Here is an 18,920-nt window from a genome sequence, read left to right as displayed (position 1 = left end):
CAAATAGGCACAGAAAACCTATGTGTTGGGTACTCTGAACCTCATTTCATTTCATGCTCTGCAACCAAGGCTCAGAGAGGGTAAATACAGTGCCCATTGCCCCTCAGCTGGTACCAATTATTAAACACTTGCTTTATGTCAGGAGCCAAATTATATGGACCTAATGTCATGGTCCCCCTTCACACCCTCTTCCAACCTGCCAGGTGTTTTATGTTGATTTTAATCTCAATAATGCTGTGAGGTATTAGGCTGATAGCCATGGAGTGGCTTAGCCAGGATTCCGGTCTAGGTCCGTTTGACTCCAGGTTCTGTGTTCCCTTCAGGGTATTGCCTCTAAAAAGGCCTCAGGTGCATTCCGGTATGTCCCCAAAGTCCAAGTTCTTCACACAACCCATAATCGTATCACCAAGTTCACCAGGTGGCATGAACGCTGTAGGCTGCGTGTGCAGCTTCTGCAAATACAGCTTCTGCAAATACATAGCGGCATGAAAGCACAGGAGGAAATGGGGAACTGTCTAGGTTCATCAATCGTGAAATAACCGTTTTACTGGTATGAGTATCTTTTTGTCTCATTATTATGCGGCAGTGAGTCATTTAGGGGAGGACCAAAAGGGAAAGTCCTGTCTCTTGTTACCTACAAGAAGTGTCAGTGAAAACCGCTCAGGCGGAGAGAGGCACAAAGTGGGCGCTGGAAGTCGAGCTACCAGTTCTCGATCCCCACCTTTACCCGCGTGGCGGCCCCAAGGCGAGAAGCGCCGAAGGGGTTAAACAGAGCTCAGGGTGGTGGGGCACAGGGCCACCGCCCCTTCCCAGCATCGCCTCCCAGAATGCCTCAGGCCCCCAGCCAGTTCCCGCACCTCGCGAGACTCCGCCCAGCCCCTTTCCCGAACGACTGTCCGGCCCCCTTCCTTATCGAGCTCTGCGCGGGGCAGAGGAAGGGAGGGGAGGGCGGAAAAGACGGGCCGCGGGGCACGCTGGGAAGTGTGGTCCAAGAGTTTCACTCAGCCATATTCTTCCGGAGCGGGGGTGGCCAGAGAGGCAGCCGGGACTACGACTCCCAGCCGCCCTTTCGGTTTGTTTTTGTTCAAAAAAAAAAAACCCCACACTCCCCCTCCTCACTCTTCACACACACTCACACACACCCACGGCAGACACGCACACACCCGGGCGCCGAAGGGAAAGCCGCGTCTCGCCTTCCCGCCCCGCCGCCAGTCCGGTCTTGGCCTCGCAGCAGAGCGGGAAAGCGGAGGCCGGAGCCGTGACCTCTGACCCCGTGGTTATGCGGAGCCGCCGCATTCCTTAGCGATCGCGGGGCTACCTCCTTCTCCTTCGCCGCTGCTGCCGCCGCCGCGGGCAACTGACGCAGCGCGGGCGCGTGGAGCCGCCACCCCTCCCCCACCGCCGCCCTCGCGCCGGGTCTAGCGCCAGCCGGTCCCCGCGCGCCCGCCCCCTCTCCCCGGCCGCACCCGACTTCTCGCGCGCCGCCGCCGCCACGCGCCCCCCGCCGCCGCCACCGCCGCCGCCGCCGCCGCCGCCCCAGCCCCGCGCCGCCGCCCCAGCCCGCCCCGCCCGGAGGTCCCGCGTGGAGCCGCCGCCGCCGCCGCCGCCGGGGAGGAGGAGGATGAAGGACAAACAGAAGAGGAAGAAGGAGCGCACGTGGGCAGAGGCCGCGCGCCTGGTGAGGCGGGCCACCGAGGGGGGCTCGATGGGGGGCGTGGGGGGTTGGCTCGCCGAGCACCCCCCACTGGGAGGGGGGAGGGGCGAAGCCCTGCCCACTGTAGCAGGGGGCGGGCCACCCTTCCTGCTGGAAAGGGACAATCCCCCAAGGCGTTGGGTGGGGAGAGGTCCCCCGCCGGGTCGGAGGTGGCGCCTTTTTCTGCACGTCCCCCCTCTAAATTCCTGCGGAGGGGTCGAGCTGGCAGGCCGGCTCCTCCCCCTCCGGGCGGCGGGGCCCCCGCCTCCCCTCCCCCACTATTTGGCAGCTTCTAGGGGGTCTGGGGAAGCTTCGTTTATGCACTCGGGGGAGTTAGGTTTCCGGGAAGGGTCGGAAGCTCCTCCCTCGCTTCCTGGTGGGCAGTGGGGTGGTGCGTTTGACTACAGGGGTTGGAAAGAGCCCCCAGTTTCAAGGACGCGAGTGGCATTTTGAGCTTTCGCAATCTAAACCAGGTGTGTGGAGGGAAGCAAATGCTTACTCCCAGCTTGAACCCTGAGCCTTGGTTCTCAAACTTTAGTGTCCTGTGGGGACACCTGGGGAGGTTGTTAGGAATGCTCATCCTAGGGCCCTACTTAAGACCTACTGAGTCTGAGATTCTGGAGTAGAGCTTGAATATCTTCATTTTAACCAGCTTCTCGGGTTGGTTGTAAAGCAGGTGGCCCACGTACCACACTTCTGAGATTCTGCTGACCGGACTTCACAAGCTAGACTGGAAATAGGCACTCTGCAGAGAACTAACTACACTTTGCAAAGAATGTATGCGTGTGTTCTCTATTCCTTAGTGTTCTGGTGCATGTATACATGAAGTGTTGGGCAAAGACCAAGTGTCTCTGAAGATAATGCTCAGTGAGGACTTAGCAAAGGAGAGAGTAATTTGAGTATTTGAAGCTGCCTGGTAATGGGGGTTGTGAATTTTCTGTTCTTAAAGTGTCAGAGGACTTGCAAGTGAAATATATATTCCTTTTGGATTTGCACCCAGAAAGCTAAGACACTTTGAGACATGTTCTCATAAAATCTTGCTGATGACAATAGTAACAGGTTATGCTTGTCTCAGAGATGTCACTTTCTCATAACTGTCACAAAGCAGGGTTATAGTGCAGATAGTATACTTGTCTCATGACACCCTGTAGTTTATATGTAATTGCTGTAATTCACTTTTAATGATGAATGAAGCTCAACCTTCTAATCTTTCATTTTATTGGGAAGTAGGGTTCCTGCCTCAAAGGTGTTGTGCAAAAAAAGACAAATATGTGTTGGAGGTTTTTACAAATCTTTGGTACACCTTTTTCTTTCTTGGAGCCTGTAAAACTCAGTTATTGACTTAAAAGAACTAACACTGGTTTATAAGAGAAATTAAACTGGTGTACCTGATCATCTTCCCCAGGCATTTGTTCCCCAAGAAACAGAAGTAGCAATTAGTTTGTATGCTGAAGTTTTGTGCTTCAGTTAATTTGTTTGGTTTGGCATATGAAATTTGAAGATTTTGAAGTACAATACTTTTTGCAGGTTCAGTCAGATTTGGAAGCTTTGGTTAGCTTTCAGGATCTCTTGGTAGTTTCAGGATTTCTCCATTGTTGCTTTACCTGGGAACAAATTTAGGCCTGAAGGAGAGTAGAGGAGAGCCAAAAGGACATGCTCTCTTTCTTCTGGAGGTTGAGTCTGTTCATTGAAATTCTCCTCTGAGTTTCTGTTCTGCAGGTGTTTATGACTTTGGGCACCAAAAGGAAATTTGCTTGCCAGAGTTTTACTTGTTAGAGGTAGGTGAAAGTACCTTTAAATCCTGTGTTATTTATGTCTTGACAGAGTTCTAAAGTCTGCTCGTCTCAAAGCTTTGTTGGCTCTTCCTAGTTGAAAGCCTCTAGGAATTTGGGGTCCACTCTTAAGCCTCTTTAGTTTCTTGAATTTACTGTGATCTGCACTCCAGTATCTAGGTTGCTATTTCTGTTTTATCGTTGGCTCAACTCATGCCAGATTATCCCAGTAAGTTCTTTCTCTTTTACTTCTGTGGTTCTTCATTAAAAAATAGTAAGTCCTACTTGGAATTACTTGTGGTGCTCTTAAACACATGAAAGATGACTTGTGGGAATATGGTGTGTAGTTTTGCCTGTCTTTTATTGTTTTTTGTTTAGAATTTTCTGTCCCTTTGGATGGGACTAGTTGGTGAGCAAGGGGGAACTTTTAGAGTTCTCTCCTCGTTTGGGGAAAAAAAAATTGTTGTAACAAACCAAGTGCTGGAGAGTTGTGAGCGCTTATACTGGCTAGAGAAAAGCTTGACTCCAGTGAGCTATAATGGTAGGGCAGTAGATTAGATCTAATTACTCTTTGGACAGGTGAATTTGGAGTGCTTGCAGTGGTGATCAGATGCACTTGCTTGGGGGCAGTTTCATATTGCTCCCGACCTTGCTCACATTGGTGGCTAAAGTGATACCAGGAACCCTTTTAAAACTATTTTGGTAGGAAAGAAGAGACTTCTGGACAATTTCAGTAGTGTAGTAAGCCCCAGGAGGTTGATTTTTGCAGCTGTTAATTATGTTGTTGAGAAGTAGATATTCTTCTTTCAAACATTTTGTAGTCTTGTTTTTCCTAGATGTAGGAGGTAGACTTTTGGGGGTTGGGTGGGTATAAATCCTCCTACTTGTTAGGAACAATTTGTTTGGGAGAAATAGCTGAGTGGATTTCCCTTTAGATTGAATGCCCTTAAATGGATTCTCCCTGGCTTTGAGAAACTCTTCATTGCATGCTTTATCTTTCACTTTGATTCATGACTGACCATTCTTACATCAAACATTTTTTTCCCTTTGAAGTTGGAGAAGAGATACTTTTTTTTTTTTTTTTAAGTGTGCTTTAGAAAGACAGACTAGGGATAGAACACTGCTGAATTGTCTTTATACTAAAAGCCCGAGGCATATACAGTTTTAATAAAAGTGAAAACTTTGTATCTTTTGATCTAACTTCCCTTTAGAGATTTTGTTTCCTCTCTCTTAGATTCTCAGGCTCTTCCTGACTGCTGTTTAAATAATTGGTAGCTAATTTTTCAGAGTCATGCTTCTTTTAAAAAAAAAAAAAAAATTAGCATACAAAAATTCACTAGCTTAGCTTACAATTAGTATCAAAGAAGTTATATCTGTGGCAGTGAACATTAGTAGCTTGTATTGTGGGTTTGTTCAAGTCAACACTGCTTAACTTGGCACTTAGGTTCTTGGAATACAGAGATGGATAAGGTTTGCCCCTTGAGGAGCTTATGGTTTTTCTGGGGATGGAGAAGGTCCAGACAGGTGAATAGAATTTCATTACAGGCATGGTAAGTGCCATCATAGATGTATAAATGGTAATAGACATCCTGGTTCCTGCTCATTGTCTAAGCATAATTATGAATAGCTCCTCCTTTTACTCTCAAGTGTCCTGCTTTGGAAGATAAATTATCAGTGTTGTGCAACTATGGGGCACTGAAAAGAGACATTGAACTGTCTGGCAGAGAGCAGAGAAGGCTTCCTGGAGGAAGGTGATTTCCGAACTGAATCTTGAAGGGTCAGTGGGAGTTAGGCCTGTCACAGAGGACGTAAGCAGGAGCTGGTAACAAAAAATAGGAGTGTGTGTGTTTATTTGCAGGGTGGAGAGTGTGGGAACTGGGTAGAACTACACATAGTTATTGGAACATAAAGTTTGTGGAGTATCAGAGAGACAGGCAGAGATCAGATTGTGAGGGCCTTGTACGCCAGGCCAGCACACACCTACTTTGTGCCAGGCACTGTAAGCACTCATACATTATCTCTAATCTCTACAGCAACTCTGAGAGGAAGATCTCAGCATCCTTCGTTCACAAACGAAGGAGCCTAGGCTTAGGGTGGGTAGGTAACTTGCCCAAGTTTAGAAGACCAGAATTTGAATTCCTTAGAACCAGGTCTGTCTGGTTCTAAAGCCTGTGCTTTTCCAGTGGGCTAGTGGTCTCTCTGGAAACTTCAGCTTTCGCTGTATATAATTAGGTTGCTGTTGAAGGACTTTAAAGTGGGAAAGTGATGAGGGCAGATTTATTTTATAGGACTGAACTGGGGCTATAGCAGGGTAAGTTCTGCAAAAACGGGGATTTGGTCTTTTTTTACTGGTGAATTTTTAGAATTGTCCCTAGCACAAAGTGAGTATTTCACGTATTTGTTGAATGAAGGATGGCAGCGGAGTACGAGTGAATTTGAGGAAAGCAGGGCTGGTTGCAGGGATGTTAGCGAAAACGCTATTGTGTCAGGTCGGGTCAGAAACTGGTGGTGGGGACTGGGGGACAGGTGAGAGTGAAGGGTGATGCCTGGGTTTCTGAATTAGGTGATGAGACAGGCTGCCGACCAACGAGAGGAATGTTAGAAGGGGGGGGATGAATTAGAGTAGGTGAGCACGTGGGACGTCCAGTACAGAACTGAGTATTTGGAGTCTGAAGCTTGGGGAGCAGTCTGCAGTCCAGGCTAGAGGTAGAGATTTGGGAGTTATTAGAATTTGGGTAGTAGTTGAAACTGTGAGAGATGATAATGACGCCCAAGGAGAATGTAAAAACTGAACAGAGAGAGGCTAAGAATGGGACCATGGTAGACAGAGGTTTTATTTCAGCAGCTACTCCTCCAAAACTTGACTTCCTTTAGTGCTCAGGGTTCATGTTCTTCCACAGAGAGAACCTTCGCAGCAGTCCTGTCGGGCTTCTGGCTGTACATTTTACTTGTGACAGAGCAGTACAGTACTTCGTTGTTACGGTTGTTAAATGACTGCAAGATGTTGGTGTGGTTTGGAGTAACCTCAGCAGCTGCACTGGTAGAGATGGTACAGAGATATTGACAGCCTCTCTTTTTTCCTCCCTGAGAAGAATAACATTTCTAAAACAACTCAGCTTCTTCAAGTGAGAGAGCTCCGGCTGCTCACTATGACCTTACTGCCAGGACTTAGTTATAGATGTCGCTAACGTAAGTGGGATGTTCCATTTCTCATTGTTTGCTTGCACCAATCATATAGGATCACAGCATCATGTTGCCAAATGGCAAAATGTACTGTGGCAGTTAACAACAGAATTTCACAACCCAGTGGCACAAAAGCCATCATTTTAAAAATATGGGTACTGGGAATTCCCTGGTGGTCCAGTGGTTAGGACTCTGTGCTTTCACTGCCAAGGGCACAGGTTCAGTCCCTGTTTGGAGAACTAAGATCCCGCAAGTGTGGCCCAAAAAAAAAAAAAAAGATAAAAATATATGGGTACTAATCAAAGTTCCTTGGGAAAGAAAATCTGAATGCATTTCTGTCTTATAAGTTATTGGGTAGAAAACTATGTATTCTATGGTTTAACTGTATTAACAGCATCAAGTTAAGCGGTAATCAAGGTTGCTAAGGCCCCACATACCATAACATGTATGCTAAGAGGTTGTGTGTTTTCAGAATTGAGAATTAGAATATTTCATCTAATTGCAGTCACTTTCAGCAACTAGTTAAGATATATGTGTAACTTAGTTTCGGAAGTAATTTTGTCTGTGGAAAGACTAAATTGTCAGCAGCGGGGCTTCCCTGGTGGCGCAGTGGTTGAGAATCTGCCTGCCAGTGCAGGGGACACGGGTTCGAGCCCTGGTCTGGGAAGATCCCACATGCCACGGAGCAACTGGGCCCGTGAGCCACAACTACTGAGCCTGCGCATCTGGAACCTGTGCTCCGCAACGAGAGGCCACGATAGTGAGAGGCCTGCGCACCGCGATGAAGAGTGGCCCCCGCTTGCCGCAGCTAGAGAAAGCCCTCGCACAGAAACAAAGACCCAACACAGCCAAAAATAAATATAAAAATAAATTTAAAATAAATAAATAAATAAATAAATTGTCAGCAGCGGTACCTCATAGCAGAATTGTAGCCCATGTTATATAGTGATGGATGTAAATAGAAGTTGCACACTGAAATCAGAACATTTATATTTCTTCAGGTACTAGAAAACTACTCAGACGCTCCAATGACACCAAAACAGATTCTGCAGGTCATAGAGGCAGAAGGACTAAAGGAAATGAGGTTTGTATGGCTCTTGTTGCTTAATGTGAGGGTTTCGTAGGACACATGTCTTCCTGCACTCAGGCAGTGATATTAGAAAGTCCGCATGTGCATATATGTGTACACACACACACACGTCTGGTGGTGGTGTGGAACTATCTCCCATGTTGTGTGTCCTCTGGGTGGAAGGCGGGAGTGGCTAAACATTCATTTGTTTTCATCAGAGGTGCAGTGGCTTTCCCTATCCTTGCTCTCACATAAATTTCGACATGGAGCTTGTTTTTGGTGTAAGGAGTCAGCACATTTTCTCGTATACTCTGTTTTGCAAGTTTCAGTGATAGAGAAGGGACAGACTCTGATAGGCTCCATCGTGTCTAAAACTTCCCTTCTCTCTATACCATATCTTTGAAGTCCTTCGTTTTAGGATCAAAGAAGGGTGGTCTAATCACCATAAAATCCACTGGCTTTTTTCCCCCCTACTGATTGTAGGCATTCATGATATGAGCATACTAAATTTGGAGGTGACCTTGATTTTCTTATCCTATGATATATTTTTCCTAGAGAAGCAACAAATTGGAAACACAGAAAGAATTGCAGACACAAACAAAAACCAGTGCCTGTCCTGAATCCTTTCTCTCCTCACCCCAACCTTTTTTTAAAATTAAAATGAAAGAGGAGAGCACAACACAGTTCCTTCTTGGGATTCAGAACAGACAGCATATATTTTGCTGGTTAAGCTTTAGCTGCTTGAAATTATCTTTTAGGATCAAAAGATCCTCACTTTCCAGTTGTCAGTTCAAACATTCTCTAGCTGACGTTTTGTGGGGAGGGAAGATCAGGATTGTCTAGATACATCCATTTAAATACTGTGTAGTGTTATAATTGTTTTTTTTGTTTTGTTTTGTTTTTATGGGCTATTTCCCATCATGCTGCTGTCTGCACTGCTGTTGGACCACTGTGCCTATAGAAGGTAAATTAGTCCCTTTGGGACAGATGGAGTTGAGAACCCTAACTTGTTTCTGCTTCTAGCTCTTACAGGAATTATGAAGTAGTCATGGTGGCTCGTGATGAGTGAGCAGCTCTGTGATTTGTAGACAGAGGTATAGTGTGTAGGAGTCACACTGTTTCAAGAAAGACTCTGCCAGCATGCCCTTCCCCACTGTAGCAGAGACATTAGCACACCCACTTGATACTCCAGATTCTGCACAAGGTTTCTTTCAAAGATTGGTTCTTGGTGAAATTTTTTTTTTTTTTTAAACATCCAGTGTGTTCCAAAGCCAAATAAGTAATAGGGTTTTTTTGGATGGCTTTTTTAGACTCAATTTATTTTTAACACTTTGCATAAATTAGGGCCTCTAATTCTGAAAAATGCTGAGAGGCTTTACTTGAGATATTTATATTTATTTAACCTGCTGGGGAGAGGGAAGAGAAGGTGCACAGGTGAACCCTAGCACTAACATGCTAGCGCCAAACTCAGTTAATATTAATAATGGGCATTTGTCTGTATTTTTGACAGCTTTTCTATTTTAAGATTTAGTAAGTAGTCGCTAACTCACATGAGTTGTCATTGTTTTGCGACCTTCTGTTGTAGCAGGGACCATGATATAACTTAATATGCTATCTCTTTTTTTTGGTTTAATGTTTGAGCGTTATTGGGTACTAAATCCATTTGACTTTTTATATTCAAATTTAAATTATTGCTCCTGGGTAGATATAAAATAAAACCCATCTTTCCCCCTTCCCAACTGAGAAAAAGCAAATGAAATACTGTTCCTTTTGTGTGTTTATTAGAAAATGTTAACTGCCCAAAAAGAAATAACCCCAAATAGAAAATGTTAACTGGAAGAAAAAAGTGTGCTTATTTTCTTGGGACAGCACCAGTGATTCTGTGGTTTTTGTGTTGAAAATGTTATGTGGCAGTTTCTGAGCATGATATGCAGGTTGGAATATAGATGCTAGGAAACTCTTGGTTTTGTTTTTAATTAACATTAAAATATAAATATTTTGGGTAAATAAAAATATTGGGTAATTTTTTTTTTTCAAAACTCCTGAGTGTACCTGAAAAATCATTGTGTAGTGTTTCTAAATTTCTTGAGAGTTTGGTTCATATTGTCAAAAGGCACTGAAGTGGAGATATCAGATAGCATGTCTTATCCCAGAGCTCTCTGGGTGTGATTTATGTGAATTTCATTTGTTGCTCTTTTGCCACTTTCAAAGTAGAATTCTTGTCATGGGATGTTTTCTTTTATATTTCTTCCTCTTTTTCTTGATTTAAGAGTGAGTTAAAGGGTATTAGAGCTTTGAGTAAGTAGACATATTGATTTGTATGACCTTCCATCCTTGTATGTTTTTACAGTGGGACATCCCCTCTTGCATGTCTTAATGCCATGCTACATTCCAATTCAAGAGGAGGAGAGGGGTTATTTTATAAACTACCTGGCCGAATCAGCCTTTTTACACTCAAGGTAAGTAATATAAACTCTACTTTAGTGCAGTGGTTCTTCAACTTTTAGTGTTGATAAGAATCACCTGGTAGGTCTGGACTGTGGCCCATGAATTTGCATTTCTAATAGGCAGGCAGGTGATGCTGATGCTGTTTTTCTGAAATGGCACATTGAGATGTTCTAGTGTGAACAGAATATTAGGAATTATTTAGTCATATCAGCTATTGTGTCTGTATTCAGTTTTTCCTTGTTTATATCTTTGCAGATTGTATGCAATAGAGGGATAAGTATGTGTGGGGGTAATTGCAAATGTGCCTTAATTATAGTTTTGTTTGTAATAATATGTGAAGGATAAATTACTGAACAGCCAAGTAAGACCTACTCTATGGAAAATAACTGAAATGTGAAAATACTTGTGGAAATTCAAAAACTCAGCATTTACCAAGTGACACTAATTACAAAGGAAGAGAACTTAAATCAGGTTCAGTTCATAAACTTAAATAGAGCTGAAATGAACAAGCTAATTATTTTTCTACCATTTGTGATATACATCATTTAAACCAGGGATTGGCAGATTTTTTTCTGTAAAGGACCAGAAAATAAATATTGTAGGTTTTGTGGGCCACAATGTCTCTATCGTAACTATTCAACTCTGCCACTGAAGCAGGAAAGCAGCCACAGAGAATGCACAAACGAATGGGCATGGGTGTGTTCCAATAAAACTTTATTTATAAAAACAAGCAGTGGGCTAGATTTGGCTTGGGGATGTAGTTTGCTGACTCCTAACTTAGACATAGTTGACCTGTTGATGGTGAGAAACTGAAAATTTGATGCTGATCCTTATAATCTTCCATAATGTAGTTATAAATTGCAGTAGTCCGTAAACAGACTTTTCTCTTTTAGTTTTGTTTTGATAGACTTGTTTTCTTTAATTAAAAATTAAACACTTGAACAAATACCAACTGTATAACCTGTGGTCATAAAACTTGATCTTTAGGTACACATCAGATGTATCTTATGTTCAGATATCTGTGCTGTTCTCTATATTGTTTTTATTTGTAGTATTTCAGACTTTAAAAGGCAGCATAATGTAATGTCAGGAACTGAGCCTTGGAAGAGTCAGAGCCCTGAGTTCAAAATTTAGCTTTGTAACTTGGGACAGATTTAACCCCTCTTTATGGTGGTGTATGCCTCCCTGACACAGTCAGTCCTTAATAAATGGTACCCTGTATGATATTCCTTTAGGTTCCTTATCCTTAATTGCTTATTAATGGCATTTTTCTATTATATATTATTATATATATTGTAATTATAGGTAATTATGTATAGTTATAGTTGTGTGTATTATATGTGTTACAAATGTGCCTGTTAATGGAACATTTCTCTTTTAAGAGGGAGGAGAAATACCTATTTCTATGGATACCTTAAGGATAGGAATTGAGTTTCATTTGTCCTTGTAATTTGTCTCTGGGCAGAATTCTTGGCATAGTCCATGCTTAATAATTTTTTTTTTTAAAATAAATTTATTTATTTATTATTTTGGCTGCATTGGGTCTTCGTTGCTGCATGCGGGCTTTCTCTAGTTGCGGTGAGCGGGGGCTAGTATTTGTTGCGGTGCGCAGGGGCTTCTCATTGTGGTGGCTTCTCTTGTTGCAGAGCATGGGCTCTAGGCACATGGGCTTCAGTAGTTGTGGCACGTGGGCTCAGTAGTTGTGGCTTGCGGGTTCTAGAGCGCAGGCTCAGTAGTTGTGGCACACAGGCTTAGTTGCTCTGCGGCATGTGGGATCTTCTGGACCAGGGCTCGAACCCGTGTCTCCTGCATTGGCAGGCAGATTCTTAACCACTGCGCTACAAGGGAAGTCCCTGGTAGACTTTTAGCTTGATTGATTATCCGTGCGTGCTATCTGTGCGTGTCTCTTTTAATATTTTGACCTGTTAGAAAGCGATATGTACAAATGCAACAGAAAGTAAAATGCAACAGAGAAAGTGAAGGTAGCCCATAAATTCTGCGACTTGTAACCTAAATGATAATTTATGTTAATGATGTTTGAAAAAATTGGATTATAATTTCCTTATAACTTTGCTGCTTGTTCAGTTAATATATTTGCCATGATGGTATTGATACATACAGGCACACCTTATTCTCCACCGCCGCCCCCGCCCCTCCCGGGGCTCCTTGAGAGTGTGAAGTGTCGATTAGTCTTATTAATTGCCTCATTATCACCACGCTATCTTCCAGAAGTTGTGCAGGCATTTACTTTATTGTTATTTGGGAATGGATAAGAAAGGATACCAAAAATCTGAACCAGCTGATTACCATCCTCATCACCCGAGGACCCAGGTCTGCTGAATAAAGTGCAAGGTTGTGCATTTTTTCCTTTTTTATCCTCATTTGAAGAAATTTCAAACCTACAGAAAAATTGGAGTACTACACTGAACACCCCACCTATCTTGCTTTCTTCCTAATTGTTACAGGTTTGCCACATTTGCTTTATCCCTCTCTACATATGTATGCTTTTTTTCCCAGAACCATTTAAAAGTGTTCAACTAGTACTGGTACTTCACCCCTACATATCTTAGAATGTATGTCTTAGGAGCAAGGACATTATCCTACATAACCACAATACCATTGTTATAGTCAAGAAATGTAATGATACGGTAGTATATAATATATAGTCCATATTCAGTTTTTTTCTAGTTCTAAAAATATTCTTTATGCCTTTATTTATTTATTTATTTTTGGCTGAGTTGGGTCTTTGTTGCTGCGCGCAGGCTTTCTCTAGTTGTGGCTAGCGGGGGCTACTCTTCGTTGCGGTGCGCGGGCTTCTCATTGAGGTGGCTTCTCTTGTTGCAGAGCACGGGCTCTAGATGCGCAGTCTCAGTAGTTGTGGCGCACGGGCTTAGTTGCTCTGTGGCATGTGGGATCTTCCCCGACCAGGGCTCGAACCCTCGTCCCCTGCATTGGCAGGTAGGTTCTTAACCACTGCGCCACCAGGGAAGTCCTGTGGCATTTTTTTGGTCTGTTTTTCTCATGTGTTAAGGAGAAGCATGTGCAGAATGGCTTGGTATTTTTCTTCCCACTGCTTGGAAATCTCTTCTAGTGGGCCATCAAGGTCAGAAACCATGTGGTTCCACTACTTAGTTGAAAATAGGAGTTTTCTCAGTTCTGAATACATTTGTGTGACCTTATCTATGGTTACCAAAGCTTTACTGATAAGCTGGAGTCTTTAGGGGCATGCCACAGGGTTCCTTCTCTGATAAAAGTTGTTCTGGGTAATGTGATGGTACATTTGACACTTTATATGTAGATGCTTGCATCAGGCCTTAGAATTAGTCCTCAGGGATGTGTGGGATAGATGAAATCTATCCATGCTTTGAATTCTTGTTTTGAATTGCTTTTCTTAAGCTTTTCCTGAAGTCAGCTGTCAGTGTTCATCATTGCCTGGTTAGAGGTGGGATTTATATTGTTTTTTACACTTGGAATTTCCTATCCTTGTAAAACCAGTGAGAGCTCCTTTGTAGTGTTCTACATTTTTATGACTTTCATGCTGAACTACTTTGCTTTTGTGACTAGGTGTTTGTGTCATTGGTGAGTTTAACCTGGGTTGGTGAGTGGTCACTGCAGCACTCACTGTCAGGCATGATTGCAGTCATCTGAACATTGTTCAATTTTATTGTGGAATGATGCTCAAGTCAAGGTGTCATGGCCATTTGCACTTTATTATACCTCATGTAGTGATATAGGGCTCAGCCTTAGGGGGTCCTTTAATTCAATTAACAAGTCCAGTTGAATCTTTTTAATATGTAGAATATATATTTATAAAGTATTAAAAAATCTTCCTGGTAAAAAAATAAATGACTACACTTAAAGTATCCATCCATTAAAATTCACTGTTTGCAAATAAAAGAAAAGCAAATGGAGGAAGAGAGGGAGGTAATTTTTGCAGTTTCACAATGTTATTTATAGATCTACAATTAAATTTTTCACATACAACTCCACACTTGCAGTGATTCCAGAACTATTTATATTACCATTAAATACTGAGGAGACTTCCATACAGTCAAATCATAGGGTTTGTCATTTGCAAGGCAGTACCAGAATCCATTTTGATTTTTGATAGGTGCACATCAAGCAAAGTGGGCTTCTAAAAATACAAGTCATATCATACCACTATCCTGCTTGGCCCTTGCCTACCTCTCTGATCTCTCCTGGCACCTTCTCCTTGGTCATTATACTTCAGCCACCCTGGCCTTCATTCACTCTGTTTCTCAAAGGCCCCAAACTTGTGTCCACCTCAGAGCCCTTGCACTTGCTAGCCCCTCTGTCTGGAAAGCTCTGGGGTAACTTCTTGTCATTTGGTTGTTAGTCCAAAAGTATCTTCTCAGTGAGGCTTTCTCTAACGGTAGTTCCAGTTCCACAACACTATGAGGGTTTTGGTTGTTTCACAGTCCTACCTTGTTTGTTTGGTTACTTGGTTATCATTAGCCTCCCTCCACTTGAATGTCAGTGCAGGGACTTGGTTTTCACTGTATCTCCTGTGTCTGGCAAATAGTACATAATGTAATAAATATTGGCTGAATGGAAGGTAGAAGATAGCATCATCAAGATCTTAAGCCAACTAGTTCTCCTTGTAGTCTACCTTTCTTTTATATGTTTTATTATAGAATATGCATATTCTGGGTTATTTTTTCTTCTCAGCAAGGCAACTTCTAAGAACCCTTTTTTTTTTCTTGCTGTCTTTAGAGCAATTCTACGTTAATCTGTGAAAGAATCTGCTGACACTAGAAATAAATCTTGGGACTTCCCCAGTGGTCCAGTGGTTGAAACTCCACGCTTCCAGTGCAGGGGGCGTGGGTTTGATCCCTAGTTGGGGAACTAAGATCCCACATGCCATGCGTGGTGTGGCAAAAAAGAAAAAAAAGAAATAAATCTTTCTCAGGCTGTGGCCATAATGTGGTTCTTCTAATTGCTGAAGGCAGAAACTGAGCCATTCGAAACAGTTTGAATGTTTTAGGTATCTTTTAGATATCATGTTATGCTTTTTAGTTTTGAACTTTGGTCATCATCTTTGTTAGAAAAAAGAATTTCTTCTTTCATATATAATGGTAGTGACGTTTTTAGATGATGTCTCTTATAGTCCGTGTTAGCTTTATCAAATATATGATCTTTCTAGTGCGTAGAATCCTAGAATTTTACTGTGGAAGGGGCTCTCAAATCATCCGGTTCATTTGCATTTTGCAGGTAGAAAACTGAACTTCTAACAGATTAGGTTTATCCATGACCATGTGTCCTTGCAACAAATGCATTTGGGCGAGTTGGGACTAGAACCCACGGCCCTACCTTTTGAGTTTGATTTATTTTCATTATGCCAATTCAGAATAAAGAGTTTTTCTTCAGGTTTTAGGATCTTTGGTTACTTCATCTTTTTGAAGCGTCTTATGAGTTCCTTGATATTTCTCAGAATGTTAGTTTTATTCTTGTAATGAAAATTTTTATAATTGTTAAGCAAAAGTAGCTTTTCATATCCTTAGATGTATACTCTTCAGTTATGGGCGGTTGGTTTGAATTTCTGCCCTCTGCATTAATCATATTGGCATTTCTGATCGTGGTCGTTCTTTTCTGTACCAGAGTGAGTGGTATACGGTGGTAGTAAGAGCACTGGAGTCAGCTTGAGGTCTGGGGTCCAGCATAGTGCCTCAGGTCCTATGGAATATCTCCATTTATACTTCTTTGTCTCTAACACTGAGAAGTTGAAATAGATTGGCCGTTTAAATACTTCAGGTGTAAAACCTTTTATATCATGAAATGGAGCTGCGTGATGTAGATGACTGTGAAACTCCTCTGGTTGAAACAAACATGAAGACCCCGCTTCTCCATCTCTCATGGATTCTGCCATCCCCATCCCATTCCCCAAGCACCCAAGGCATCTTTCCCAGACCCAGGAGCTCTGTTGAAAACCTCCTAGAGTGAAAATTCAGTGAAGATCCTTCCTGTGCTCACATTTTAGCATCTAGACTATTTTGTGTGAAAAGTAAGTCAGCCCTGGATATTTTTCTTTCCTGTTCTTTTGTGATGCATTCGGTATTTACTGGAGGCTGACTGTTTTATTGCAAACCCTTTCCCACTCTGTACTGCATAGAAGGCCTACTTAGTAGAGCAGTACCATTTACTCTGGTTAATGGTAGCAGTAGTTTGGTCTTGATGGAGGCTTTGACCCGTCAGTTGGTAAAAGTTTCCTTATTGGAGTAATTCTCAAGGGCCGCCTGGATCCACCTTTGAAAAATGGGGTATTCTGTTGTCTGACAGGATATTCAGCAAGCTCAGGGAGAAAAGAGAACTTGATTGTTAATGGAGCCCTGGTCAGGCTCTTTTGCCTAAGAGGTGAGCAGCCTTTTGTCCTGCTACCTCCTGAAGTTCAAAGCCCTGTAAGAATGAAGTGGTAAACGATAAAGGTCAGGGAACAGAGGTTTGGAAAGCACTACCACTGGAATTATTTTTTGTAGCTCAGAGGGGTGGCAGGATGATGATTTCAAGGTTTCTAAAGCAGTATATATATTTTTAACAAAAAGGTTATAAACATTTTTTAAGTGTGATTTTAAAGCATCAGGGTTCTAGGAAAATGAGGAGCTTGTATGTGCTTCAGGCTTCCTTGGGACTGTGTGTGAAAAATGCTTAAACTTTTCTATGGTCAGCCAGTATGAAAACTGCGTTTGATCTCTTCTCAATCCTTCATATCAGACTTTTTGGGAGGGTTGTTTGAGGAACTTGTTTAGTGTAAGAAAGTTGCTTCTTATTCTAGTTTAGATAATCTGGTAGAAAAGATGGAAACATGCTTAATTGAGTGCTAACTATATTCCAGACAGGCATCATACTGCTCATATTGGTCTTTTGAAACATAAATATGTTTCCTACTCCTGTACTAATGGGGGAAACAGCCTGAGAGAGTTTAAGTAAATGGTATGAAGTCACGTTTTTGGTTATTTGAGAGGTTGGTATTTAACACCTGGAGGACAGGTCAGGATATTCTAAGTTTCTACCAAATGAGTTGGCTCTCAAATAGGTGAGATGCATACTCAAGGTTCTGAAGGAATAACTTCAAATTCTTTGTCCATCATGAGGCAGGAGAAGAATAGGGAGCCAAAAAGATGGCTATTTTCTTCTGGAAGAATAACTTCAAATTCTTTGTCCATCATGAGGCAGGAGAAGAATAGGGAGCCAAAAAGATGTCTATTTTCTTCTGGAAGATGCTGTCTTCTTCGATTCAGTTGTACTAGATGGGCTTTGAAATGTGTGCCTTTCAGTCAGGTAATCCTTTTGTTTTAGTTTTCTCTTTGGCTCTTTATGCCAGCTTTTCTTTGGTAAATTAACTCCTGACAATTCTTTTAAAACTACTTTTTTTTTTTTTTTTTTTTGGTCTGCATTTCCACTGCCACCTTAGTCTAAGCTATCCTTGTATGCTAGCTACTGGAAGAGCTCCTGCCTAGTCTACTTGTTTTCACTTTTGCCTCCTTAGAATCCAGTTTGCTCTTTTGTAATCCACAAAGCAGCCAGAGGGGTTTTTTTAAAAAACAATTTGATCATGACACATTTCTGTTTGATTCAAGTCTGTGGTTTCCTGTGGTGTTTACCAAAAAATCCAAACCTTGCTCAGCCACACTGCCCTTCTTTCAGTTCTTTGAATTCCTTAAGCTCTTTCCAGGTTTAGGGTCTCCTATTTGGAACTCTCTTCTCTCCATTTCTGCCTGGCTCAACTTAATGGGTATCAACTTAAATCTCAGTCCCTTAGAGGAGCCTTCTCTCTAAATTGGGTTTTCCTGTTGTGCCCTGAACTTTACTTCTTTTCACTTACAACTTTATAATCATATAATTATTTGGGTGATTGTTTGATGTCTCTCGTGATCAGGCCTTAGGGCAGAGAATCTGTATTATTTTGTTCTGGTCTATATCCTCAGCATCTATCATAGTAGGTGCTTAAAAATGTTTGTTAGATAAATGCAGTGGAAAAAGCATAGAAGGAGGTTGTTATGACTTGATTGGTAGCAGTTCTCTATGCCAAACAGTTGAATTGGTTCAGAATTGTAATTGTTAGTATTAAAATTGAAACATGTAGTACAGAATGTTTATGAGGATCTCTTTTTCAGGGAATGGAGTGTTTGAAAACCTCCAAAGTGTAAGCTTTGTTTTCTCAAAAGAAAGAAAAAGTAATGTCCAGTGTTGCTTTTGAAATCTAGTGCCGTATTGATTCCTGATATTCTGTGTTTGCCCGCCTTCTTTTTTTCTATTGCCTCTCCCTGAAAACTTTTAGGATCTTATTTCCATGATTATATGCTTTAGTGTGGGTCTTTTTTCACTCCGCATGTCTTACTCAAATGTCTGATGATTTTTGGTTGAGGGCTATTCTTGACTCTTAAATATTAGCGGGAAATTCAGTGTATTGTGGTTTTGTGGCTTCACTTGTCTCCTGCAGCAGTAGGTAGTGGTTGTCACTTAGATGTATGGTACTGGAGTAAGGGTGTCCATCTCCTCCTAATGTAGACTTAGCAATTCTCACGTTCTCAATTCCATACCTCATCCTTGTCTGCCATGTACCTGGTTTAAGTTCTGAGCCTGTCTGGAATTTAGGGGATGAATCTGCTTGGGTCTTTTCAGTATCTCCTAGATTACTGTAGTAGCTTCCTAACTGGTCTCCTTACTTTGCTCTTGCCACCCTCCTCAACACTGGAGCCAGGAAATTTTTTTAAAAGTTCAGTCAGACTGTGTCATT

General features: G+C 42.2%; 1 protein-coding gene across 1 annotated transcript in view; it reads left to right on the top strand.

The window, feature by feature from the left end:
- Positions 1–1,560: 1,560 nt before the first annotated feature.
- ASXL1 (ASXL transcriptional regulator 1) overlaps positions 1,561–18,920 on the top strand; it is a 68,055-nt gene continuing 50,695 nt past the window's right edge. The window contains exons 1-4 of the mRNA XM_059896723.1: positions 1,561–1,678; positions 7,650–7,732; positions 8,679–8,681; positions 10,068–10,176. Of these exons, the coding sequence (XP_059752706.1) occupies positions 1,622–1,678; positions 7,650–7,732; positions 8,679–8,681; positions 10,068–10,176 (252 nt within the window). The 5' untranslated portion in view covers positions 1,561–1,621. The remainder of the gene's footprint in view (positions 1,679–7,649; positions 7,733–8,678; positions 8,682–10,067; positions 10,177–18,920) is intronic.

This window comes from Balaenoptera ricei, chromosome 15 (assembly GCF_028023285.1).
Source record: "Balaenoptera ricei isolate mBalRic1 chromosome 15, mBalRic1.hap2, whole genome shotgun sequence".
Lineage (NCBI taxonomy): Eukaryota > Metazoa > Chordata > Mammalia > Artiodactyla > Balaenopteridae > Balaenoptera > Balaenoptera ricei.
Note: the sequence above shows the minus strand (reverse complement) of the source record. Positions and strands in the feature narration are given on the sequence as shown.